The sequence below is a fragment of the Macaca nemestrina genome, chromosome 10, assembly GCF_043159975.1.
Source record: "Macaca nemestrina isolate mMacNem1 chromosome 10, mMacNem.hap1, whole genome shotgun sequence".
Lineage (NCBI taxonomy): Eukaryota > Metazoa > Chordata > Mammalia > Primates > Cercopithecidae > Macaca > Macaca nemestrina.
Genome location: NC_092134.1, coordinates 116,937,797 through 116,964,039, shown reverse-complemented (window position 1 = coordinate 116,964,039; position 26,243 = coordinate 116,937,797). Strand labels below are relative to the sequence as shown.

General features: G+C 39.6%; 1 protein-coding gene across 12 annotated transcripts in view; it reads left to right on the top strand.

Moving 5' to 3' along the window:
* Positions 1 to 4,199: 4,199 nt before the first annotated feature.
* Positions 4,200 to 26,243, top strand: part of IRAG2 (inositol 1,4,5-triphosphate receptor associated 2) — a 57,434-nt gene continuing 35,390 nt past the window's right edge. For 3 of the 12 annotated variants that reach the window (XM_071072037.1, XM_011759069.3, XM_071072038.1), the window contains exons 1-7: positions 4,200 to 4,740; positions 13,300 to 13,361; positions 14,520 to 14,600; positions 15,419 to 15,515; positions 18,069 to 18,216; positions 21,070 to 21,151; positions 24,570 to 24,602. In XM_071072037.1, coding sequence (XP_070928138.1) covers positions 4,422 to 4,740; positions 13,300 to 13,361; positions 14,520 to 14,600; positions 15,419 to 15,515; positions 18,069 to 18,216; positions 21,070 to 21,151; positions 24,570 to 24,602 — 822 coding nt within the window. In that variant the 5' untranslated portion in view covers positions 4,200 to 4,421. Of the gene's footprint in view, positions 4,741 to 13,299; positions 13,362 to 14,519; positions 14,601 to 15,418; positions 15,516 to 18,068; positions 18,217 to 19,904; positions 19,991 to 21,069; positions 21,152 to 24,569; positions 24,603 to 26,243 lie in introns of those variants that run through there. The other 9 variants (XM_011759070.3, XM_011759073.3, XM_011759072.3 and 6 more) reach the window with 9 other exon arrangements.

Genomic DNA, 26,243 nt, shown 5'->3' with positions numbered 1-26,243 from the left:
AACTAATTCATACCTCACCAACAGTATAAAAGCATTCCTTTTTCTCTGCAACCTTGCCAGCATCTGTTATTTCTGAGATTTTTAATAATTGCCATTCTGACTGGCATGAGGTGGTATCTTATTGTGATTTTGGTTTGCATTTCTCTAATGATCAGTGATGTTGAGCTTTTTCTCATGTTTGTTGGCAGCGTGAATGTCTTATTTTGAGAAGTGTCTGTTCATGTCCTTTGCCCACTTTTTTTTTATTTTTTCGAGACAGAGTCTTGCTCTGTTGCTCAGGCTGGAGTGCAATGGCATGGTCTCGATCTCAGCTCACTGCAACCTCCACCTCCCAGGTTCAAGCAATTCTCCTGCCTCAGCCTCCTAAGTAGCTGGGACTACAGGCACACACCACCATGCCCAGCTAATTTTTGTATTTTAAGTAGAGACAGGCTTTCACCACATTGGCCAGGCTGGTCTCTAACTCCTGACCTCAAGCGATCTGCCCACCTCAGCCTCCCAAAGCCCTGAGATTACAGGTGTAAGCCACTGCATCTGGCTTAAAAAAGTGGTTTTTAATGTTTTTTATTTATTTTTTTTTTTTGTAAATTTGTTAAAGTTCCTTGCAGACTCTGGATATTAAACCTTTGTCCAATGGATAGATTGCAAAAATGTTCTCCCATTCTCTAGGTTGTCTGTCGACTCAAATGATAGTTTCTTTTGCTGTGCAGAAACTCTTTAGTTTAATTAGATCCTATTTGTCAATTTTTGCTTTTATTTCTATTGCTTCTGGTGTTTTCATTATGAAATCTTTGCCCGTGCCTATGTCCTGAATTGTATTGCTTGGATTTTCTTCCAGGGTTTTTATAGTTTGGGGTTTTACACTTAAGTCTTTAATCTATATTGAGTTAATTTTTGTATAAGGTCTGAGGAAGGGAACCAGTTTCAATTTTCTGCATGTGGCTAGCCAGTTCTCCCAGCACCATTTATTAAATAGGGAATCCTTTTCCCATTGCTTGTTTTTGTCAGATTTGTCAAAGATCAGATGGTTGCAGGTGTACAGTCTTATTTCTGAGTTCTCTATTCTGTTCTATTGGTCTGTGTATCTGTTTTTGTACCAGTACCATGCTATTTGGTTACTGTAGCCTTGTAGTATAGTTTAAAGTCAGGCATCATGATGCCTCCAGCTTTGTTAATTTTTCTTAGGATTGTCTCGGATATTTGGGTTCTTTTTTGATTCCATATGAATTGTTAAATAGTTTATTCTAATTCTGTGAAGAATGCTAATGGCAGTTTAATGGGAATAGCATTGAATCTATAAATTACTTTGGGCAGTATGGCTATTTTCATGATATTGATTCTTCCTATCCATGAGCATGGAATGTTTTTCCATTTGTTTGTGTCCTCTCTGCTTTCCTTAAGCAGTGGTTTGTAATTCTCCTTGAAGAGGTCTTTCACTTAAGGGGTTAATATTTAGAAAATATAAGAAACCCCTACGACTCAAGAAAAAAAAAACCCACAAATAACTAGATTTAAAAATAGGCAAAAGACTTGAATAGACATTTCTTAAAAGAAGATGATAAATGGCCAACAGGTGTACGAACAGATACTCAATGTAACTAATCATTAGGAAAATGCATGTTAAGACTATAATTAGATATTGTATCATACCTCTTAGGATGGCTATTATTTTAAAAGATGGTTGGGCGCGGTGGCTCACACCTGTAATCCCAGCACTTTGGGAGGCTAAGGCAGTTGGATCACGAGGTCAGGAGATCAAGACCATCCTGGCTAACATGGTGAAACTCCGTCTCTACTAAAAATACAAAAAATAAAAATTAGCCAGGCATGCTGGTGGGCGCCTGTAGTCCCAGCTACTCAGGAGGCTGAGGCAGGAGAATGGTGTGAACTCAGCAGGTGGAGCTTGCAGTGAGCCAAGATTGTGCCACTGCACTCCAGCCTGGGCGACAGAGCAAAACTCTGTCTCAAAAAAAAAAAAAAAAGAAAAAAAAAAAGTGTTGGTGAGGATGTAGAGATACTGGAGTCCTAAGGCACAGTTGTGGGAATGGAAAGTGGTGCAGGCACTATAGAAAATGTTATGGAGGGCCAGGCGCAGTGGCTCATGCCTGTAATCCCAGCACTTTGGGAGGACGAGACAGGCGGATCACAAGGTCAGGAGATCGAGACTATCCTGGCCAACATGGTAAAACCCCATCTCTACTAAAAATTAGCTGGGCATGGTGGCACACACCTGTAGTCCCAGCTGTCTAGGAGGCTGAGGCAGGAGAATCGTTTGAACCCAGGAGGTGAAGGTTGCAGTGAGCCGAGATCGCGCCACTGCACTCCAGCCTGGAGACAGAGCAAGACTCCATCTCAAAAAAAAAAAAAGAGTTTTCTCAAAATATTAAAAATTAAACTACCATTTGATCTAGGGACCCCAATTCTGGGTAGTTAACCAAAATAATTAAAATCAGGACCTGGAAGAGCTATTTGCATTCCCATGTTCATTGCAGCATTATTCTCAATAGCCAAGATTTGGGAACAACCTGAATGTCCACGGATGATTAAAGAAAATTTGGTATATAAATACAAGGGAATATTATTCAACCTTAAAAAAAAAAAAAAGGAAATTCTACCACATATGACAACATGGATAAATCTGGAGGACTCTATCCCAAGTAAAATAAGTGAGTCACAGAACAACAAATACTGCGTGATCCCAGTTATCTGAGGTATCTAAAACAGTTAAACTCATAGAAATAGAAGAAGAATGGCAGTTGCCAGGGGCTAGGGGAGGGGACATGAGGAGTTGCTACTCAATAGGTATAAAGTTTCAGTTATGCAAGATGAAGATGTGCTAGAGATCTGCTGTACAACATTATGCCTGTAGTTATTAACACTGTATTGTACACTTAAAGTTTTGTTAAGTGGGTAAATCTCCTGTTCAATGTTCCTACCACAGTTAAAAAAAAAAAAAAAAAAGAGAGAGTGTGACAACTATAAGCTATTGAAGGATGCTCAGTGGAATGTGCGGTGATATAGGCAGTTTTTATTTTTGCTTAGGATTTTGTTTACTTGTTTACCAGTATGGTAAGCATTCTGTGAGAACATTCTTGCCTCTCATGTGGTCCTTCTTGAAACCAGGGCTGGATTTGTGCCAGTGTGCAGTGGCATTCTGACTAAATGTTAACGTTTGAGAGGCATGCCCAAGGCCTACAGCTGACAATGTCTTCCTTGTTGTTTTGCAACTCCCAACATTTATCACCACTTTGAGTTAAGGTCCATATTCAAGTCAAATTGTTTCCAGATAATCATTGATGTGCTGGCATGTAACACACATTAAATAATCTCATCTGCGAACAGAGAGTAAGTGCATTTTTACATGTTCTATAGAATTGGACCCAAATGAGGTGTAATGTAATGGCACCATGAGATTTGTGGTGGGGAAGGGTGGTGGGGAGAAGAGGTTCAGCAAAGAGAGGACTAAAGTAGAAATATCAACCGCCAGCTTTCATCTGTGCCTGGGGGCGGTCCTTCCTGTGCTCGTGGCACATGTTTATACTATGATTGGCAACCCTTAAGGAGAAAGTTTAAGGTCATGAAACGAAGTTCTCTTTCCTTTTCTTTTCCCTCCCCCCACCTTTACCCCATTCCTTTCTTTTTCTGTAAAAGCTAGCTGTGATGTGTAAATATTGCACCTGTCACCCTGACCTCATTGTAGAGCCATCTTCTGAGCAACTGGCAACTGATGTTAAGTGCTATGAATGCAACGGGTGGGAACCGAACACACCAATGTAAAAGATGAAACTGGAAGTCCTTATCTGTAAAGTGAGGGTGTCAGGCTAAGCGACCAATACGCTTTGCTTAAGATTTTATATTTGTGAAGCATTTATATGTAAATACTTTCACTTTTTCCTCTGATCTCTAAGGAAGTGGTGTTAAGTTTGAATTTGTCACAGTTTCACAGGGTGACTCTTAGTTGAAATGTCACTGACGACTTGTGGTTTGGACTTTTTTTTTTTTTTTTTTTTAAATTCCAGTCAGAAACAACTAGAAGCCATTAAACAACTGCAAGAAGATGCTGTCAACCAGGAAGGCATCCTTAGGAAGAGACTCCAAGAAGCCAGCCAATGGCTGGAGGATGCGAAGGAGCAGGTAGGGTGGCTCATGGCTACATTAGATTCAGGGGACATCTCCTTAGATGCCCTGCAAACCATGAAATAAAAATGGAGGAGGAACAACAACAACAAACAAAAAAGAAAGCAAAGAGGAACTGCAAGTTCAGTCCCTAGCGACTAACAGTGAGCAGAGGAAGTAAAGGGGGAGTTGTGAGAGAGGCGGTGTCAACAGCCTGCTGATGAAAGAGGCGACTCTGCAGAAAGAGGCAACTTGACATATCAGGACTTCAACCGCTGTAGAAATAGCTCAGGCATACCAAGCCCATGCAAACACAGAATTGCAGAAGTTCAGGAGAGGCTTATCACTTCCCTGAGAAGAAAAACACATTTTCAGTTTCGCCTGCATCACAAGAGTGGGCACTCCATTGCTTGCTTTCCTGGCCACACTGCTACAACCCACTACTAACTGTCCATATCCAGGGCAAGGATCGAGATCGAGAAGCTCACTCTGCCAGTGAAAAGGCTACGTCTTTACTGCATAAATTAGAGGAAGCAATTTCGGAACAACGGAAACTTCAAACTATAAATACTGAATTATCGAACACTTGCCAGGCACTTCAGCAGAAGACGAGGAAACTGAAGAGTGAGTAGCAAATATTCGTTTATGCCCCAGTTTTTGTTCACCCTGAGGCGGGGCATAGGACTCCAGATGTTTTTCTAGATTACAGCTAGGATATTATTCCTGAATTTATGACAATGAAATGGTTTGAGAAGGCAATATTGTGAGGCTTTCAGAGAGAGGTTTGCTGAGTAGCTAGGTGCATGCATGGGTTTAACCATTAACTTCCCTTTTTGCTTTTTTATTATAAGCTGGTTTTGTCTGTGGCTGTTTTTTTCTTTTAAAATTAAATAAAACTTGTCAAAATTTCTAAAAGTAAACAGGGAGAAAAATCTGGTATGCATGGTATATTTGAACTTGCGAGTTGTTATATATTATTCTCTGATTTTATTAGCTAGTTTTTTCCTCTCATATGGTAGAAAAGGCCTTGCTCGTCTATTTTCTTTGGTAATCTTGGGGGATTGGGCAAAATAATTATGAATTCAATGTTTATCAAAATATCAAACGTGTGAAAATTATTTTAAAGTTTTAATGCATTCTCTACATACATATTTTGCATTTTAAAAATTGGAATATTTGTCATTTTTCTGTATTACCCAAAAGTGTATAAACATTTACCAGAGATTTATGTGAGAAGACAATTGTCACATTACACATGTCAGATTAGCTATAAAATTGTTTCATTCTAGAAACATAATATGGTAAAAATAAACCTTACTTATTTAGTCATTTATCAGACAATTGCTTTTGTTCAGCCGGTTTCTTGTTCTAGCAGTATAAATGCTCTTTTTATAGAAAGTTATTTGGTTTGAGAAATAAACAATTAAATATAAGCTTAAGGTACGCTAGAGATGAAAAATTTCAGACTTGTGCTTATTTTGGATTTATTGTACCCTTTCTACTATTATCTGAGAAAGCTATTTAGGAGTTTAAGAAATAGTCTAGTTTTAAAATAGCAATGGTTTGCCGGGCACGATGGCTCAACCCTGTAATCCCAGCATTTTGGGAGGCCGAGGTGGGCAGATTGCTTGAGCTCAGGAGTTTGAGACCAGCCTGGACAACGTGGCAAAACCCCGTCTCTACAAAAATTACAAGTAAATAAATAAATAAAATGTCAAAACAGCAATGGTTATTCAATATGTTATTGTCATAATTTTTAAACCTTTATGAAGTTGCCAGTTTTCAATAATTCTAAATATTGTGATTCACTCTGTTAGGCTGGCAAGGCAGTCTTTAAATTGCATAGTCTATGTATTATTTTACTACTGCTCAGAGGGCACTGGAGAAGGTTCCCTTGTGATTAGAAGTGTTCATGTTGAGACATGAATCATCAGGCATTCCAAAGTTGGTTTGAGGTGTGTCTGCTTTAGACACTGTGCCCAGGACTATTCTTTTGCTCCAGTTTGGCTTTTGATTAAATCAATATTAAATCTGAGTCTTATAAACTGCTAAGAATTTGTTCCCCTTCCTCACTACGATTTTCTTGCAGTATTTTCTTAGAAGAGCTAACTTTTCTAACTTATCCCGAAGTACACGTTCTTGATATTATGAACTTGCTATTGCTGTCTTCCCAGTTTATCTTCACAGCATAATAGATTCAAATACACTTAAAAGCCAAATATGAAAGCTGCCCTGGGTTAATACGTGTATTTTTTTCTGCCTGGATAAAGTAAAGTGGACACTTCCTTTCTGTCTTGAGTTATTTATAACCTGTCCAGATTTATGAAATCCCTTACTTGTTACTTGTATCTTTTGCTGCCCCAAAAACCCGTAGAAATCAGGATTTTGCTCGTATGACCATTTGCTTATGATCTTTCTAACAATGCCCTTTAAATTCAATCTTTGAAAGAAGAGGGAAATTTAGATAGCACATATTTTCAAAACGGTCTATGTAGCAGATGTTCCAGATAGACTGCGAACAAATGTCAGTGAGTACAGTTATCACACAAACACGTCCACGCACATCCCACCGTGACCACTGCCACCCCATGCTGTTTGAGTTCTGAGTCAGACATCTGATTCTGAGTCAGAAAACAAAACATATTTATATCTATTTAGCTTTTCTGAAACTCTCTGGCTAGTTTAATAAATTCACAAAGTATTTCAGACAATTGTTTTCTGATCCATCTAAGTTGCATCAGCACATTGGGTGGGGATGCAGCTGGTTTGTCCAAATGTTCAGATCAGTGTGCATAATGTTCACACTAGCACTGGAAATTTATATATGACATTTGATCAGAAATCCTGAACTTTATCTTGAATAAATAATATTGTTCAAGTTTTCAATTGCCATCAGAACTGGGCTGATTTATAAGGCAATTCATGTGCATGATGTCCTTCAAGAAATGTGCCGTGAAAATGGTTCAACTGCTTGAAAGGTTACTGATATATTTTCTTTCTTCTGCATCTAAACTTTATTTATATCTAAGTATCTTGTTAATATACACATGACTGGATTATAATTGGTGTTTGCTTTAAAAGGGAATTTTTTTTTATTATGCTTTAAGTTCTAGGATGCATGTGTGCAATGTGCAGGTTTGTTACATATGTATACATGTGCCATGTTGGTGTGCTGCACCCCTTAACTCGTGATTTACATTAGTTATTTCTCCTAATGCTATCCTTTCCCCATCCCCCACCCCACGACAGTCCCCACTGTGTGATGTTCCCCACCCTGTGTCCAAGTATTCTCATTGTTCAATTCCCACCTATGAGTAACAATATGTGGAGTTTGGTTTTCTGTCCTTGCAATAGTTTGCTCAGAATGATGGTTTCCAGCTTCATCCATGTCACTACAAAGGACATGAATTCATCTACAAAGGAAATGTTTAAAAGCTTATAGGATGTGTATATAACATATTAGGGTGAATCTTATGTACAGAAATCATGGACTAATTGATACAATCCAAAACTATCACCCCCTTACTATTCACCATCTCTTGTTCCCATCTGACATAAAATCTTCACGGAGTCAGTCCTCTAACAATGAGAGAATTACCTTTAAGAATCACAAATTTTTGCTTGAAGACAGGTCCTGGGAAGCTCCAATATAGCATAATTTCTTATGTTCAAATAAGAACTTCATCGTTTAGAGGAGGCTTTCACCTAGATGATATCACTGCAAACACTCTTCTAGCTTGCTATTCTTAGCATGGAGGGCAGGAGGTATGGGAGAGGTAAAACCCTTAGGGCTTGGAGCATGGATTCAAGATGAAAGCCGTGTCCTAAGCAGTCAGTAAACAGGAGGGAAATGAGTCAAAGAAGGCGGGCGCAGGGATCCAGGTGATTGAGATACTTAAAGACAGAAGGTTTTGGGATGACGGCCAAGGAGAAAACCAAAGCCAAATATGGCTTGCTCAACAACTCTGATGGGATAGGGACCCAAGTTTTCCCAAATGAAAAATGCAGATATGGAGAAGTAATCTGGGAAGTATAGTATAATGATTAAGAACATGGGATTTGAAATTAACAAACCTGTGTTCTCACTCAAAGTCTACAAAAGAGTGGCTGGGTAAAGTTGAGCAAATCACATTGCCTCTCTGAGCTTCAGTATCCTCTTCTGTTAAATGTAGTTGTTGTGAATTATATAAATAACATAATAAATGCAAAATAGTAGCTAACGCTTGGCCATAGTTGATATTTGTGTTCTGCTGGAACACGTTTCTATAACATGAATCATCTCATTTGTGATTTGTAAATGGGAAATGCTGTGGTTATATAGTATAGAAGTTATATTGTTTCATTCACGATTTTCTTGGGACTTGGATCTGGATTGGTAGGAACAGAACTCTCACCTTCCCCAGGAAAGGAAAAAGCCCTTAGCTTGGCTGCTGAACAGGCAACAGGAACCCTTTCAGCTTTATTTTGAGAAAATTAAAAATAAGTGTCTGCACCTGGGCCTCCCTCCCCAGAGCCACTCTGGGCTCTGGCCCAGCCTTGTAGAGCCATGGTCTGTGTCCAATCCTACTCCTTCCTGTGTTCACCTTGTTAGCCTCGCTGTCTCCATCTGCATTTGCTTCTCACCCCCACCAACACTGTTCTAGTGAAAGCATCACCAGCATTTCCACTCTCTTGTTTCTGTGTATTTCTAATATCCTGCAAGGCATTTAAAGATGCATGTCTGAGTGATGCATGTGATCTTCTTAGTACTAATAATTCAATAATTGTGTTTGTTAGTACTCTGGTTACAATGTTGCACATACACACAGATAGGTAGGTAGGTAAGTAGACAGATAGATTTTATTATTATTATTATTATATTATTTTGAGACAGGATCTCGTTCTGTCACCCAGGCTGGACTATAGTGGTGGGATCATGGCTCACTGTAGCCTCAGCCTCCTGGGCTCAAGTGATCCTCCTGCCTCAGCCTCCTGAGTAGCTAGGACTATAGGTGAGCACCACTATGCCTGGCTAATTTTTAAAATTTTTGTAAAGATAGGATCTCACAATGTTGCCTAGGCTGGTCTCAAACTCCTGGGCTCAAGCAATCCTCCTGCCTCAGCCTCCCAAAGTTTTGGGATTACAGGTGTGAGCCTCTCTGCCCGGCTGCATGTATTTTTTTAGTGGTTTCTTCCTAACCCTATTTCATAATCCCTGCATTATTTTGTTCTTATACTTTTAACTTCTTTTTTATTAGTGTATTTAACATGTCATAAAATGTTCAGATCTCGAGTATGCTACTCAACTAGGTAGATAAATACACATCAAAACACAGAATTTATATCACCCCAGAAACTTCCCTTGTGCAACTTCCCAGTCAATGCCCCGCCCCCACCTCTAGCACCCTAAGGAACAACCACTGGTCTGATAGCTTAGCCTGTTCTAGAACTCAGTTACACAGTATGTACTTTTTTGTGTGTGGGTCTTTTTCCTGTCAGCATAATGGGATTATGTTGTATTTCTTAGCAGTATTTTTTTATTGTTGAGTTGTATTTCCTTGTATGAATATTCCAAAATTTGATTGGTTTTTCTGCTGTTATTGGATATCTGCAGTATATGCAGTTTGGGGTTACAATGGACAAAGCTGCTATGAACATCTGTGTACAAGCCTTTGTGTGCACATAAGTTTTCATGTCACCTAGAATAAATATCTAGGAGTAAAATTGTTAGGTCATAGCATAGCTGTGACTCTCACTTTTTGAGAAACTGTCAAACAGTTTTCAAAAGTGTTGATAGCATTTAACGCTCCCACCAGCAGTGTGGGAGGTTCTAAGTGTTCCACATCTTCAGTATTTGGTAGTGTCAATCTTTGTCATTTTAGCCACTCTACTAAATGGGTATTTCATTGTGATTTTAATATATGTTTTTCAGATGTAATGATGTTGGGCCCTTTTTCATGTGCTGATTGGCCATTGTATATCTTCTTTGTGAAGTGTCTAAGTCTTTCGCCCATTTTAAAATTAAGTTTTCTGTCCTTTTATTATTGGATATAAGTCCTTTGACAGATATGTGCTATGAATAGTTGATCTTAGTCTGGGGTTCTTTAATGAACCCTGATATTTTTAATATACAATTTTACAGAACATGAGGTTTTTTTCCAGTAACATATAGATAGTATTATACAAGTCCTGTACTCTATAAAATGTCATCCATCATTGATAGCTAACATGATTACGGCTCTAATAATGTTATAATTTTCATTTTCAACAGCCAATTAATTATGGGGCCTTTGCCTGAGACCTCATTGCATAGTCATTTAGAAAGTTGCTTTGTCTCAACTTTCTTCAGAGGCAATGCATCCAAGACACCTGGTCCCATCCTACATGGCAGATGGCAACAGCAGGGGATATAGTGGCCATTGTTTTACCTCCTTCTATATGAAGCATATATTTGTTCTAGAGGCATTACAGGTCCAACTCCAAACATGTAAAGCAGAATGCAAAGGTGAATGCAAATTGTGGTCATAAGCCAACTTGTTTTGCCATGTGGAAAATATGGAAATAGTTGCTACACATTGCACAAAACATCTGTTGAAATAAGGCTTTCAATTTGAATGCTTCGAGATAGACTGTTTCTAAAACCAAGATTGCCTGGTGAGCAAGCAGATGGGCAATTTAGACAATCTTATACTAACTCATCATTGCTTCTGAAACACGGCTTCATTGGCAATTGTAAGACAGTATTCTGAATTTGTATTTTGGAGATACACGACCTTCAGAAGCACACCATGGCCACTTCTTATAGCTTTGGTTTCTATTGTTTAGACATAGGTCAGAAGGAAGACAGGGCCTTCCTTCTTAATACAGTTAAGACAGAATTTTTTAAAATTTTCATCTTTACCAGAGTCCTAAGTATTAATAAGAAATAAATTTTAAATGACTTTTGTAGGTTAGAAATACATTTCTTCCCCCCTGAGATGGAGTCTTGCTCTGTGACCAAGAGCTGGAGTGCAGTGGCTTGATCTTGGCTCACTGCAACCTCCACCTCCCGGGCTCAAGCAATTCTCCTGCCTCAGCCTCCCGAGTAGGTGGGATTATAGGTGTGCGCTACCATGCCTGGCTAATTTTTTTGTATTTTTAGTAGAGACAGGGTTTCACCATGTTGGTCAGGCTGGTCTCGAACTCCTGACCTCAAGTGACCCACCTGCCTTGGCCTCCTAGACTGCTGGGATTACAGGCGTGAGCCACCGCACCCAGCCTAGAAATACATTTTTTAAAATATGCTTTGCTTCCTATGTGAGGGAGATGTTTCAAAAACAAACATCTGTTTTGCTCGTAGTGGGCCTAGTAACACTATGTCAAGCTTGATTGAGAAATAAGTTATTTTTACCAAAACAATAGTCCTATAAAATAAAAAATTTACATAGGTAATTTTCTACATAATTGAAGCTTTTAGAGCCTTTTTTCCTGAAAAAGTTTTAAAAATTAGATTATGTACTTCTTTTCATTAGCATTATGCTCATGACTCAGAATTTCTTCAGGCTATTAAGATATAAAACAGTTGGTTTATAAAATAAGCAGCACCAGATTTCTATATATTTTGGATGCCAGATTATCTGCTGTTAATAATTTTCCTGGCTGTTAGTGATTTTTTTTAAAAAGCGGTAGCTATTAATATGCTTCCATAGAGCTCCTTATCCTTGTTTAAGTTTTGCTTTTAATCTTCTGTGGGCTGAGAAGGCCATCAAACTGCTGAGAATTATGTATACACCCAGAGCCCACTGCCCGAGTCGAAGTGTGAGATTTGCCACGTGAATAAAGGGCATAAATATCAGTATCTATTCTAGTTGTTCAAAAGATTTGGGTTTATTTTCCGGTTTTGGCTATGTTTCAGAGAGTAGGATTTGTCAAATAAATAATGTGTTATTATGTACATCAAAGAGCTAGTTAAATATTAGGTACTTTCCCCCCATTTCCATCATTCCAGGCATAAGACCTTTGGAGATTTTACTTAAGCAGAAAAACAAATATTTTTAGTTTCACTGAATGATACCCTGAGTTAAGCTCTGTTCCATGAGTCTAATCTCAGTTCCATGACTTACCAATTACCTTTTCAACCCTCTGCACATCAGTGTTATCATGATCTGAGGTCTACTTGTAGGATTCTGGGATCCTAGGGCTATAATTTGAGGGCTCAAGCGGAGGCGTATTGGAGAGAGGATTTCTTTATCAGTAGGACGTCAGACTGAATGACCTCTAAGATGTATTATTTATGTATGTATGTATGTATGTATTTGAGAGGGAGTCTCGCTCTGTTGCCCAGGCTGGAGTGCAGTGGCATGATCTTGGCTCACTGTAACCTTCACCCCCCAGGTTCAAGCGATTTTCCTGCCTCAGCCTTCTGAGCAGCTAGGATTACAGGCACGCACCACCACACCCAGCTAATTTTCATATTTTTTTTTTTTTAGTAGAGATGGGATTTTGCCATGTTGGCCAGGCTAGTCTCGAAATACTGGCCTGAAGTGATCCACCCACCTCAGCCTCTCAAAGAGCTGGGATTACAGGTGTGAGCCACTGCACCAGGTCTAAGGTGTATTCTTAAGATTAGACAATTCTGTGACTCACTTCTAGAAGATAATTCACAAGTATCTATCAAAGTAAAATTTAAGTACCCAAGGGAGATAATGGCTTATCTGTTCTAGCCTGCTTTTCCATTTTTCCCGAGTCATAAGTTCAGAGTGCCATTCTCAGAAATCATTATTTTCTTTTCTTCAGGCCCCAAATTTAAAGCCATTAAAAGTTTATGAAGCAATGAAATGAATTAAGGAAGACAAGGCTAAATATGCTCATACTGGACACGGTGGCTCATGCCTGTAGTTCCAGCACTGTGGGAGGCCGGGGTGGGTGGATCACCTGAACTCAGGAGTCTGAGACCAGTCTAGACCACATGGTGAAACCCATCTCTACAAAAAATACCAAAATTAGCTGAGTGCGGTGGCATGTGCCTGTAATTCCAGGCACATGGAGGTTGGGAGGTTGAGACAGGAGGACGACTTCAGCCCAGGAGGCAGAGTTTGCAGTGAGGTGAGATCATGCCACTGCACTCCAATCTGGGCAACAGAGCCAGACCCTGTCTGGAAATTAATTAATTAATTAATTAAATAAAAATAGTCATATTGAGCTGGTTATAAATTCTCTTTGTAGCAACAATTGAGTCACTTCAAAAGAGGTTAATTGAAGGGGAACACCATGGCTTGCTGTTTCAGGTAAGATATCTCTGATATATGTTCAGTTACTGTAGAGGAAAATGTTCAATTCATGTAAGGTTTTGAAGCTAATTTATAACAGACAATGACTTTAATCATTAAGTTAACCAGTTTAGAAGAAAATGTTTTGGTGTACTTTGTTCTCTTGTGCACTTAAAGTATTCAGCAAAACAAGAAAGGAGATCTTATGTTAGTGAGTGGCTACTGACAATATCTTCTAAAGAGGAAGCATTTCAGAATTTTCTTTGCCCCACCGCTGTATCTATTAGCAAAGAGCCAGTTTTTCAGTCTTGGGGACCTCCTTTCTGATAGTAAGGGCATATCATTCAATTTATAATATGCTGAAATTTTGAGTATTCTTGAATAGGCTTTGATAGTTACTGTCTCTTTTTTCTTTCTCATATTTAAATTAAACTTTCTATTTCTTTCTGTATGGGTCATCTTAAGATATCCCTGGTAGAGTTAAGTGTATTTCCTTCCCTTATGATAGTTGGTGAATCTCCTTTTTGTTCAGAAATGAAGAACGTAAGGGAATAGCAAAGCAGCAAGGTTGGCACTGGAGGAAGATGATGGAGGAGGAAAGAAAGAAGGGTGATATTTGCATGTATCTGTTTCCAGGGCATAATACAGACACATCTGTTAAACCAGGAAAAAAAAAATGAAGCTAGGCAGAGTGCCTAAAAAGCCCTCTGCAATAAGTTGAGCTGGAAAAACCTCCATATCTAAAGATGCTTTAATCATCTCAAGAACACCAACAACATTTTCTATTATAATGTAACTATGATAGATGTGAATCTACCTCTTGGATTAAGGCAATAATTTCATAGCTATCAAATTTCCACAGACACCATTTTCACTACTCTGAGTTACATCTCTAACAAACTTCTTTAGCCTCTGCCTCAAGATTTCAATGACAAAGCCATTCAGTTTCTTGTTCCTGATCTTCGGATTTCATTCCTAGATCAAGTAATGGGGAAAACACAATAGGAGGTTTACAATTACAAATGTGTTCCCTTGGAGTAGAATACAAGATAAAAAACTTGTCAATTTTACCCACTTTAGGTAGTGTCATATCTTCTATTAAGTCTAATATGTTTGGGATCTTTGACCCTTTCATCATTCTGTCTTTGAATACACTCTACCATTTTCTCTTGACAGAGCTTTTTAGATGAGGAATTTCCTCACTATGATTCCCTGTCCTGCACAGATGCAATTCAACAACCTCTTCAAGAAAAATTGGTAATTGCAAGCTTTTTGAAAGTATTTAGGTAGTAATTGTGAATCATCAGCTATCCTCTAATAGAAAGCTAAATCCAGTATGTATCAGTAACCTTAGAACTGTATATATTGCTTTTATCAAGAGATTATCAAATGAGGCAACAGATAGCTATTTTCGTAAATGTACACATACATACACACAAACCTGGTTTGTCCTTTGTCGCCCAGGCTGGAGTGCAGTGGCGCGATCTCAGTTCACTGCAATCTCTGCCTCCTGGGTTCAAGAGGTTCTCCTCCCTCAGCCTCCTGAGTAGCTGGGATTACAGTCACACGCCACCACATCTGGCTAATTTTTGTATTTTTAGTAGAGATGGGGTTTCCCCATGTTGGCCAGGCTGGTGACCTCAAGTGATCCACCCACCTCAGCCTCCAAAAGTGCTGGGATTACAGGCATGAACCACTGCGCCTAGCCTGTTTTACTTTTTTAAATTGCAGTATCACGAAGAATTATGTAACTAAGTTTATTCCTCACCTATACCTCTTTCCTCAAAGCCTTTGTTTACGTCAAAGTGTCAATTATTTGGAGTTGATGATGTTAGCATTCTGTTAGATTATTAAATCGTGAATTTTAAATAAGAATTATAATTTACTCATGTATACCTTTTGACCAAACACTTGAAAGGTTTTTTACTTGACATCCTTTATTTTCTTCTTGATGTCTCTCTCAGGGTCATTTGAGGCTCGCGATATTCTTTCTACCTTTGAAAATGGAGGTAGTAGATTATGAAATATATGTTACATTCCTTTAGATGGCTACTAATAGTTGGTTTTCTGTTCAGAAGCAGTGTTGCCACAAATTATATGGTGGTCAAGAAGGAAGAATACGTCAGACACCCCTGACCTTGAAACATACGTGCTGGTACACACCTCTGCTGGGTAAGACCCCCTTCTATACCTGCTTAGACACAAGTAGGGGTAGAATTCTATTTGAAAGGGAAAATAACTAGTTGTTATTACATTTGTATAGGAAAAATTTTTGAATACTTGGATATTTATCCCTGAATTCAGTCAATCAATATATATTTGAGTACCTACTCTGTGCAAGGCACCATATTATGCATGATAAAGAATAAGTCCTGGCCAGGCACAGTGGCTCGCGCCCATAATCCCAGCACCTTGGGAGGCCACAGCAGGTGAATTGCTTGAGCCCAGGAATTCGAGACCAGCCTGGGCAACATCTATAAAACAAAAACAAAAAAGAATAAGTCTTAAAGTAGATCACAGACTAGCAAGGAGACAAGACCTGGGCTCAGAGAAGTCAAAGATGATTCCATAGAAGAGGTTAGAGTTGAATTGGCCTTGAAAGATTAGTTGGCTTTGGAAAAGCAAAAAGCGTCAAAAAAGTATTCTAATGGGTGAGAGTAACATGAGCAAACAAAACAAAAAAATAAGAAGAGAAGTAAGAATCAAAAGCCTTAAGTGTTTGAAAAAGAGCCAAAGGTAGGCAAGTCATTTTGAAAACAAGAGGATTCGGGTTCAGATACAGTAGAAGAGATATTTGGAGAAGGAAAAGTGGGGTGGGGCCAAATTTATAGTCAATGCCAAGAGAAAGAGCTTTATTCTAAGAAATGGTCAAAGTAGTGACACCTCTCAGCATAACATGGATGCAGTTAAAAGCCAAAATTAATGTCTAGTTCTGAAATGACAAAAGAAATGATTGTCAAAGTAAATTTAAGAAGGAATAAAGAGAAAAGTAGAGCAATTTGGTGATCATTTAAATTTGAGAAGGAAAAACTATTTCTAATGGAGTGTCTATTTTGTGTCAGGCAATATAGATTAGTGCTTTATAGAGATTATTCACAATAACTTAATAACCACCGCCAACAGTGGGAGTACTTAAACAGTGCTTGCTGGCCAGGTGTGGTTGCTCATGCCTATAATTCCAGCACTTTGAGAGGCCGAGGTGGGCGGATCGCTTGAGGTTGGGAGTTTGAGACCAGCCTGGCCAATATGGTGAAACCCCATTTCTACTAAAACTACAAAAATTAGTCAGGCATGATGGCACACACCTGTAGTCCCAGCTACTCGGGAGGTTGAGGCAGGAGAATCACTTGAACCCGGGAATTGGAGGTTGCAGTGAGCCGAGATTACACCATCACATTCCAGCCTAGGTGTCACAGTGAGACTCCATCTCAAAAAAAAAAAAAAAACAAAAACAAAAACGAGTGCTATGTGCCAGACACAGTTCTATGCTCTTAACATATCTATTAACTCATTTAATCCTCACCACATCCCTATGAGGTAGATGTTAATATAATTACCATTCAAAAGATAAGGAAACAGAGGAACATTGAGTTAATAATTTGCCTAAGGTCATCTGTCACTTTATACATAAGCAAACTGAGGCTCAGAGTGGCTTAGTTATTTATTCAACATCACACAATTGGTATGTGGCAGAGCCAGGATCTGAACCAAAAATTTCTGATTGAGTCTAAACTCTGTGTTTCTTCTATTAAACTCTGCTGCCTCCTATACTCAGAAACACACATAACAAGATGGTTTTCCCTAATAAATGATTTGTGATCTCAACCTATTTCCCCTACCCGTCTTTGATGGGTTCTAATGACCATGTCTGATGCTTTTCTCTTCTGGAGGCTGCAAAATTGTTGTGTAAAAGACCAGATAGTAAATATTTTAGTTTCTGCTGTAATTACTCAACTTTACTGTTGTATCACACAAACAGCCATGGACAATATAGGAACAAATGGGTGCGGACGTGTTCCAGTAAAACTTTATTTTATTTATTTTTTGAGACAGGGTCTCACTTTGTCACTTAGTGGCACAAACACGGCTCACTGCAGCCTCAATCTCTTGGGCTCAAGTGATTCTCCTGCCTTAGCCCCCCAGGTAGCTGGGACTACAGGCACATGCCATCACACCCAGTTAATTTTTATAATTTTTGTAGAGTTACAAAACTTGTAACTCTAAAAAATGTTGCCCATGCTGGTCCGAAACTCCTGAGCTCAAGCAATCCACTTACCTCAGCCTCCTAAAGGGCTGGGATTATAGGCGTCCGCCACCACACCTGGTCACAGTGAAACTTTACAAAAACAGGCAGCGGACTGGATTTTTGCCTGCTAGCTATAGATTGTTAATCCCTCTAGTTGCTTAGTGGGCAGGGGTTTTCTGGTCTCTCCCACACTTAAAAAAGCTTTTTTGAAATTATTACTTTTAAAATATTATTATTAGAACTAAAATTCTTATTTTATATATATTAATATTACTATCATTCGCAAATGCTTTGTCAAAATTAAGCGTTTGACATTTTTACCCTCTGTGATTAGGCATCAAGGGAGTTTATGTTAAAATGTTACTAGAAGTGGGTCAACTTTCACTTTTTCAGTCTCTCAAGAGGGAAAGACTTTATGCTTCAAGATAGTTTGAACCAGAAATTGGTCTCTACTTTTATTTTTTTCTGTTCTACTGCAGATGCCTTATCTCTGGATAGTTTTACAGCAGTTCCAACCCTGGAATCAACACCTTTCTCAGGTGTAGCCAACCAAACCCACACTCTGTGTGAAAGGCCCACATATGGAGAAGTAAAGGACGGTGCTTTGGATATAACAAGACAACACAAGTAGGTTAAGAGCAAAATTTACTTACTCTACTCCTCATGGGTGGCCTATTCCCATTGCCTAACATTTTAATTGGTTGGATTTTTCATAACGTGAGATCACATCTTTATTGTGGAACTTCTCTAACTTCCTGAAAATTTACAATTTCTTTCTTTTTGCTTTCTTTTTCTTTTCTTTTTTTTTTTTTTTGAGATGGAATCTCGCTCTCTTGCACAGACTGGAGTGCGGTGATGCAATCTCGGCTTACTGCAACCTCTGCCTCCCGAGTTCAAGCAATTCTCATGCCTCAGCCTTCCAAGTAGCTGGGACTACAGACACACGCCACCATGCCCAGCTAATTTATGTATTTTTAGTAGAGATGGGGTTTTGCCATGTTGGCCAGGCTGGTCTCAAACTCTTGGCCTCAAGTGATCTGCCCTCCTCGGCCTCCCAAAGTACTGGGATTACAGGTGTGAGCCACCATGCCCAGCCGAAAATTTACAACTTTGAGATAAAGTTATTGCTGTAGTTTTCTTGGAGTGTAGTTTTCTTGCTTTCCTCGAATTTCATAATGCCACTCTAAAGCTTAAAAGACAAATTAGACTACCTAAAATGTTTCCAGTTTTTAGGAATATACCATAGACTGCTAAGTTAACATAGGTAGATTTTGATCATCATTCTCTTTCTTTCACATTCAAGGTTAACACATCTTTGGGAACCTGTCCTTGTCCCTGCACCCTACCCTCTTCCTCTTTAAGTACACAGACTAATCTTTCAATCTAAAGGAAAAACACACTCACCAGTGGAGTGTTTTTTCCTACTGTAGTCTCAACACCACACTTCCGATACCAGATGTGTGGGGGCTTTTTTCCCCACACTCCAAGCAATTTTCCACACACCAATCACTTCTTCAGCAGACATGAAATGGGCGTCCAGTAATTCAGTTCAATTCCAACATCATCTACCTGGAAATAGCATCCGATTCCACAGGTTAAGGGCTCAGTCCCACAAGGCCGGTCCCTGCTTGAGATGCCACTTGCGGGTTCCAGACTGTGACGTGTGCTTCTGACCAACTCTCTATAAATTGGGGGTTCCCAAGACCCCCTTCTTGGGTTCAAATAATTTGCTAGAGTAGCTCACAGAACTCAGGGAAACACTTTCCTTACATTTATCCACTTACTACAAAGTCTATTTTATTTATTTATTTAAATTTATTTCTTTGGAGGCAGGGTCTCACTCTGTCACCCATGCTAGAGTACAGTAGTGATTTGGGCTCACTGCAACCTCGACTTCCTGAGTTCAGGTGATTCTCTCACCTCAGCCTTCTGAGTAGCTGAGACCACAGGTGCCTGCCACCACGCCCCGCTAATTTTTGGTTTTTGTTTTTTGAGACAAGAGTCTCTCTCTGTTGCCCAGGCTGGAGTGCAGCAGCATGATCTCAGCTCACTGCAACCTCTGCCTCCCGGGTTCAAGCGGTTCTCCTGCCTCAGCCTCCCAAGTAGCTGAGACTACAGGCACTTGCCACCATGCCCAGCTGATTTTTATATTTTTAGTAGAGACAAGGTTTCACCATGTTTACTAGGCTGGTTTTGAACTCCTGACCTCAGGTGATCCGCCCACCTCAGCCTCCCAAAGTGCTGGGATTACAGGTGTGAGCCACAGCACCTGGCCTTGTATTTTTTGTAAGACAAGGTTTCTCTGTGTTGCCCAGGCTGGTCTTGAACTCCCGGACTCAAGTGATCTTCCCATCTCAGCCTCCCAACATGCTGGGATTACAGGCGTGAGCCACTGTGCCAGGTGACAAAGTGTATTTTAAAGGATACAAATTAACAGCCAGATGAAGAGATACATTGGAAAGGTTTGGAAATGTCTCAAGCACAGGAGGGTCTGTCTTTGTGGAGTTGGGGTGTGCCATCTTCCCAGCACATGGCTATGTTTTAGTTCACCAAATCAGAAGCTTTCCAAGTGCTGTCCTTTCAGGTTTTTATGGAGGCTTTACTAGGCAAGATTGATTAAATCATTGGCCATTGGTGATCAGCTCAGCCCGTCTCCCCTCCCAGGAGCTTGGCAGGGTGGAGTTGAAAGTTCCAACCCTCCAACCACAGATTGGTTCCCCGGCAACCAGCCCCTCATCCTGAGGCTATCCAGAAGCCCACCAAGAGACACCTCTTTAGAACAGAAGATGCTCGTAATACTCAGAAAATTTCAAGAGATTCAGGAGCTCTGTGTCAAACACTCCTATCACTCAGGGAATTACAAAGGTCTTAGACACACTGTATCAGGAACCAGGATCAGAGACCAAATATTAAAGATTCCCCTAGCACCTCTGTCTACAAGGATTTTAGGAGGTCTGTCTCAGGAACTGGGGGCATAGATCACAATATCAGCAACATCCTGCTAAGTTAACTCAGACAGGTTTTGATCCTATTTCTGTTTCTTTCACACTCAAGGTTAACAAGCTTTTGGGAACCTATACCCGTCCCTGCCCTCATCCTCCTTCGGTGCTCATTTGCACCTGCCTTTCAAAGTATACAGACTCATCTTCCTTAGGAAACATTAAAAAATGTCAGTGCATTTTGTGAGGAACTAATCTACCTCAATAAAATTTCCCTTCTGTATTGAGGGTAAGGAAGAATGACTTTGAATTGCAAATGCTTCCTTTTCATCTTTGGCTGGATTCTCTGTTGTTTGTTAACCTCTCTCTGATGGAGGTGGGAGCTCTCTTTCATTATGTGTTACTTAAACCATGAACTTCATTAGAAATTTGATAAAATTGGGACTGGGCATAGGGGAGTGAGAACTGTGTTATTGTTTAGTATCTGCTAAGATTTGCAGTTTTTTCACCTGTAGTAGATAACTCTACTTTCTACTGCCAGGTGCCCAGGCCCCACAAGTGGCCCCAACCCAGGAACAAATCTCTCAGGCTACATCAGGATGAATGATGACCCAAGCATGGAAGTGAGTGTTGGACTGGATTTTGGTTTCATCTTCAGTATTAGCATATCCTGTTCTTCTTCTATGGGTATTTTTTTTCCCTGTCTTTTTTATTTTTTTAAGTATTATGGATATTCTTGTAGCAAGTCGGAGTCTGCTATTCCAAAACTCAGATGCATGAGAAATAGCAACCTTTGAAGTCAAGAAATTAAAATTATTTAATTGGAGGGCTTTCTACCCTGTGTTTAGTATACTCTGTGTGTTATAGAACCAAAAATAGATTTCAATGAAGTGGGCTAGACTTTTGGTTTGAGAGGCAGGCTGGTTTGGGACTTAAATTCACTAGTGACTGTAAGAAGCCTCAGATTTCTGTTGATTCTCCAAGAATTGAGGTCAAGGCTGGATAATCTTTGAAGGGCTGGTACCCTTTGTCAAAGACCACAAAGCAGGGCCATGCCCATGGAGAGTAGTCAGGTACTAATTGACAAAGTTAGGTGCTAATGCCACTATTCTACCCACAAGAAAAGAATAATACTAAATGACCTGAGAAGGTCACTTAGGTCACTCTCTCTATCATCGAGATGTGGTTGGAATGCCTTCCTCAGCCTGCAGCCTGAGCCTCGTGATCTTCTCAATCAAATGGAGCAGGCAGTTCTGTTTCAGGATCTGGCAGAACATCATTCTTCTTTCTTTTACATTTTAATTGAGATATAACTCACCCACCAGACAATTCATTAATTTAAATTATTCACTTAAATGACTTTCCGTATATTCACAGAGTTGTACAACCGTCACCAAAATCGGTTTTAGAATACTTTGATCACCCCAGAAATAAGCTGCATACCCTTTGGTAGTCTCTCCCTATTTCCTCCTGTCTGCAACCCCCAGCTCTAGGCAACCAGTAATCTACTTTTTTTTTTTTTTTTTTTTTGAGAAGGAGTCTCACTTTGTCGCCCAGGCTGGAGTGCGGTGGCGCGATCTCGGCTCACTGCAAGCTCCGCCTCCCAGATTCACGCCATTCTCCTGCCTCAGCCTCCCAGTAGCTGGGACTACAGGCGCCCGCTACCATGCCCGGCTAATTTTTTGTATTTTTAGTAGAGACGGGGTTTCACCGTGTTAGCCAGGATGGTCTTGATCTCCTGACCTCGTGATCCGCCCGCCTCGGCCTCCCAAAGTGCTGGGATTACAGGTGTGAGCCACCGCACCCGGCCCACTAATCTACTTTCTGTCCTATAGATTTGCCTATTCTGGATATCTCATATAAATGGACTCATACGATACGTGGCCACCTGTGCCCAGCTTCTTTCAGTTAAGGTTCTCAAGGTTTTCAGCATAAGGTTCTTAAGACTCATCCATGTCATAGCATGATATCAGTACTTCATTCATTTTTATGGCTGAATAATATTCCACTGTATAGATACACACCACATTTTGTTTCTCCACTCATCAGCTGATGGACATTTGAGTTGTTTTTACTTTTTGGCTATTGCAAATAACGCTACTATGAACATTAGAGTATTGGCTTTTGTGTAAACATGTTTTTGATTCTTTTGGGTGTGTTCTTGTGGCAGTTACTGCATCACACAGGAACTATATGTTTAACGTTTTTGAGGAACTGCAAAATAGACTTCCAGGGTGGCTTTATCGTTTTACATTTCCAACAGCAAGGTATGAAGATTCTAGTTTCTCTGTATCCTTACTAAATATTTGTCTATTTTTTATTAAAGCCATCTTTGTGGGTGCAAAGTGACACCTCATTGCATTTTTGGTTTGCATTTCTCTAATGATTAATAATGTTGAACATCTTTTCGTGTGTTTGTTGGCCATTTGTATAACTTCTCTGAAGACATGTCTACTCAGATCCTTTGCTCATTTTTAAGATGGGATTATATTTCTTTTTACTATTGAATTGTACAAGTTGTTGTTATTCTTCCTGTTAAGTGTGTGTATGGCATTTTGTTGTTGTTGTTGTTCTTAAATACCTGTCTGAGTAGCTAAGAAAAAGAAAGAAAAAGGAAATGAATCTATTTTGCTCTTACCTAGAGGCCAAGGTGGGCGGATCACTTGAGGTCAGGAGCTCAAGACCAACCTGGCCAATAGGGTGAAACCCTGTCTCTACTAAAAATACAAAATTAGGTGGCGGGCACCTATTCTCTCAGCTATTTGGAAGGCTGAGGCAGGAGAATTGCTTGAGCCCAGGAGGCAGAGGTTGCAGTGAGCCGAGATTGTGCCACTGCACTCCAACCTGGGTGACAGAACAAGACTCCATCTCAAAAAATAAAAATAAATTGAAAAAAATTAAAAATTTAAAAAATATATTTTGCTCTTACCTAGCAATTCTTATAAAGTTTTAGTAAAGGACGTTGAACTTGGAAGCTTACAGGATGTTTGGTTATTAGTAATTTCCCTTTTATCTGGCACTGAGTTTACTAAGAAGAAGGAAGAAACAAATATCAGTTGTGTGCCAGGAACTTTGTACAAAAGCATTTCCACATGCCATGTGATTAATCTTCTCTACGCTTCTCTGCTTTTTACAAAGGAGGCAACTGAAGTTGAGGGAGTTAAATAACTTGCCCATGATCACTCAATTAATAAATAACAAACCTGGGATTAAAATTCAGATTTGTCTAGCTTCAAATGATACGGGTCTTTTTCATAGCCACTCTCAGTACACTGAATTTAGACATTTTAGTCATTATCACTTAGCATTACCTTGAAAGTGGTTTTTTGACTAAGAAATGTACTGCCTTTTTCATCTAAAAGGACCTCCATATTGACTCTTATTAGGATATGTGACTGTGTGGTTTTGTCTATGGTCCTGACACCCATTAAGAAATAGGAGCTGGGCCATGTGCGGTGGCTCACGCCTGTAATCCCAGCACTTTGGGAGGCCGAGGCGGGTGGGTCACCTGAGGTCGGGAGTTTGAGACCAGCCTGGCCAATGTGGTGAAACCCTATTTCTACTAAAAAATACAAAAATTAGCCAGGCATGGTGGCAGGTGCCTGTAAAACTAGCTCCTTGGGAGGCTGAGGCAGGGGAATCACTTGAAAGTATCTGGGAGGAGGAGGAGGTTGAATGAGCTGAGATCGTGCCATTGTACTCCAGCTTGGGTGACAAGAGCAAAACTCCATCTGAAAGAAAAAAAGAGAGAGAGAGAGAGACAGAGACAGAGAAAGAGAGAAAGAAAGAAGGAAGGAAAGAAAAGAAAAAGAAAGGAAGGAAGGAAGGAAGGGAGAAAGAGAAAGGAAAAGAAAGAAAGAAAGAAAAGAGAAAAAAAAGGAATAGGAGCTAACAGACATCACAATCGAGCCTCCAGTCACATGCTCCTGTAGGTTCCCTGAAGATTTTCTTGTGTCTTCTGTAGTTTGCAACAGTCCAGGAATTAGTCTGTTGGCTGTACCTTCTGACTGATCCCCCCAATTCTCAACCTTCCCATTCCAGGTTTCTGCTCCACTGGAGAATCTCGACAGCCTGGTAACTGTACTCTCTGCCTCCACCCCTTGTCCCTTGAGCAACTCCCCACCTACCATCATTTTATACTCACATCATCTTTTAAGAAAATAGAAAGCTCTCCTTAGAAAATGCTTTTCTAAGCATTGTCATTGGTAATAAGAACAGGGAATTAGAGGAAAATATGATATAAATTATTTTAAAAACATAATATATGTTTATCATCCCAGTGGAACCCCCAAACGATGGGTGTTTTCTTAACTCCTTGTCTCTACATGATAGATTCTGTCAACCTCTACAGCCTTATAACAAACAACTTGACCTGGTGTTCGAGTCCCTCTCTAAACTGATTGCAGTCTACATTTTTACCTTTATTTCCCCATTGTTGTGTATGATTGTGCCTGTACGTCAGCCAAACCAGGTAGCCTGTATTGTCAGAATATATCACACAAACCTGTTTGTGCTGTTTTCTTTGCCCAGAACAATGTATGCTTTTCCTTTTATAAAAATTCTATTAGACTGTCAAGGCCCATTTCAAAAACCAATAAAAACATTTTTTTTGTGGTAGCATGCAATGTTGACATTCAAGCATCTCCAGTCCTTCTTGAGGTGAAAATCATAATGGATTAAGAGTGGGGAGACGAGGTTTTTCTGTGGGTTGGCCTCTGTGTGACTCTGGGAAAGTTGTATTTTCAGGCCTGTTTCTCGTTTCTCAATGATTCCACTCAGAAAAAAACTAAGCTCACTCCCTTCTTTGAGACCCTTGTAACTCTCTGTTCTCCCCCATTTCTTGTCACTTGTATGCTGGCTTGCATTGGAGTTATTTATTTTCTTATATTTATTTGTGTATTAGGTGATAAAATTGCTGTACAGTACCCTTATTTGGCCATTAACCAATGCACATGTAACACCCTGCATAGGATTCCATACAGTAGCTGCCCAATAATATTTGTTGAATGCCTATTTATTTAGGTTGTATTCACTAGAAGGTCTGTTTAAAACACTGAGAGTGAGCACTCAATTAGCTTACTGCTTTCTGACTCATTTCTTTTGGCTGGTGCTCCTAAGAACTTGAGATTTACTTTCTGTTCCTTCCCCATATTCACAGAGGAAGCTGTCTTCTAATATCTTTCCCAGAAGGCACAGTGCAAGATAAAAGTGAACATCATTATTCATAAACAGGTCTTTGAGAGAGCAAAGAATGCTAACAAGATTAATGTCTCAAAAAGAACATCTCATAGTAAAATAATTTGGAGCCCTGTTTGGGACATTCTTGAGAAAAAAAGAACTTTATTGACCCAATAAATTAGTTTATTTGGGATGTTTTGGTGTAGTTAGGAAAGAAGGAAACAAACTATTTCTAGTCCTTATCTTTTGGAGATTCATTCTGAAATATTTATGGACAAAAATGTTATGATATCTGGCATTCGCTTCAAAACAAGGCAGGTGTAGGTTTAGAGGGTCAGAGTTTGAAACAAGATTGGCCATAGGTTGGTAATTGTTGAATCTGCATGATGGATATACCAGGATTCATTAGATTCTTTGTTCTGTCTACTTTTGTATTTATCTGAAATTTTTCCTAGTAATGCTCTAGAATCTTTAGCCACATATCATAGGCTGTAGAATGAAGCACACCTAGATTCAAGACTGGCTTTATTACTTATT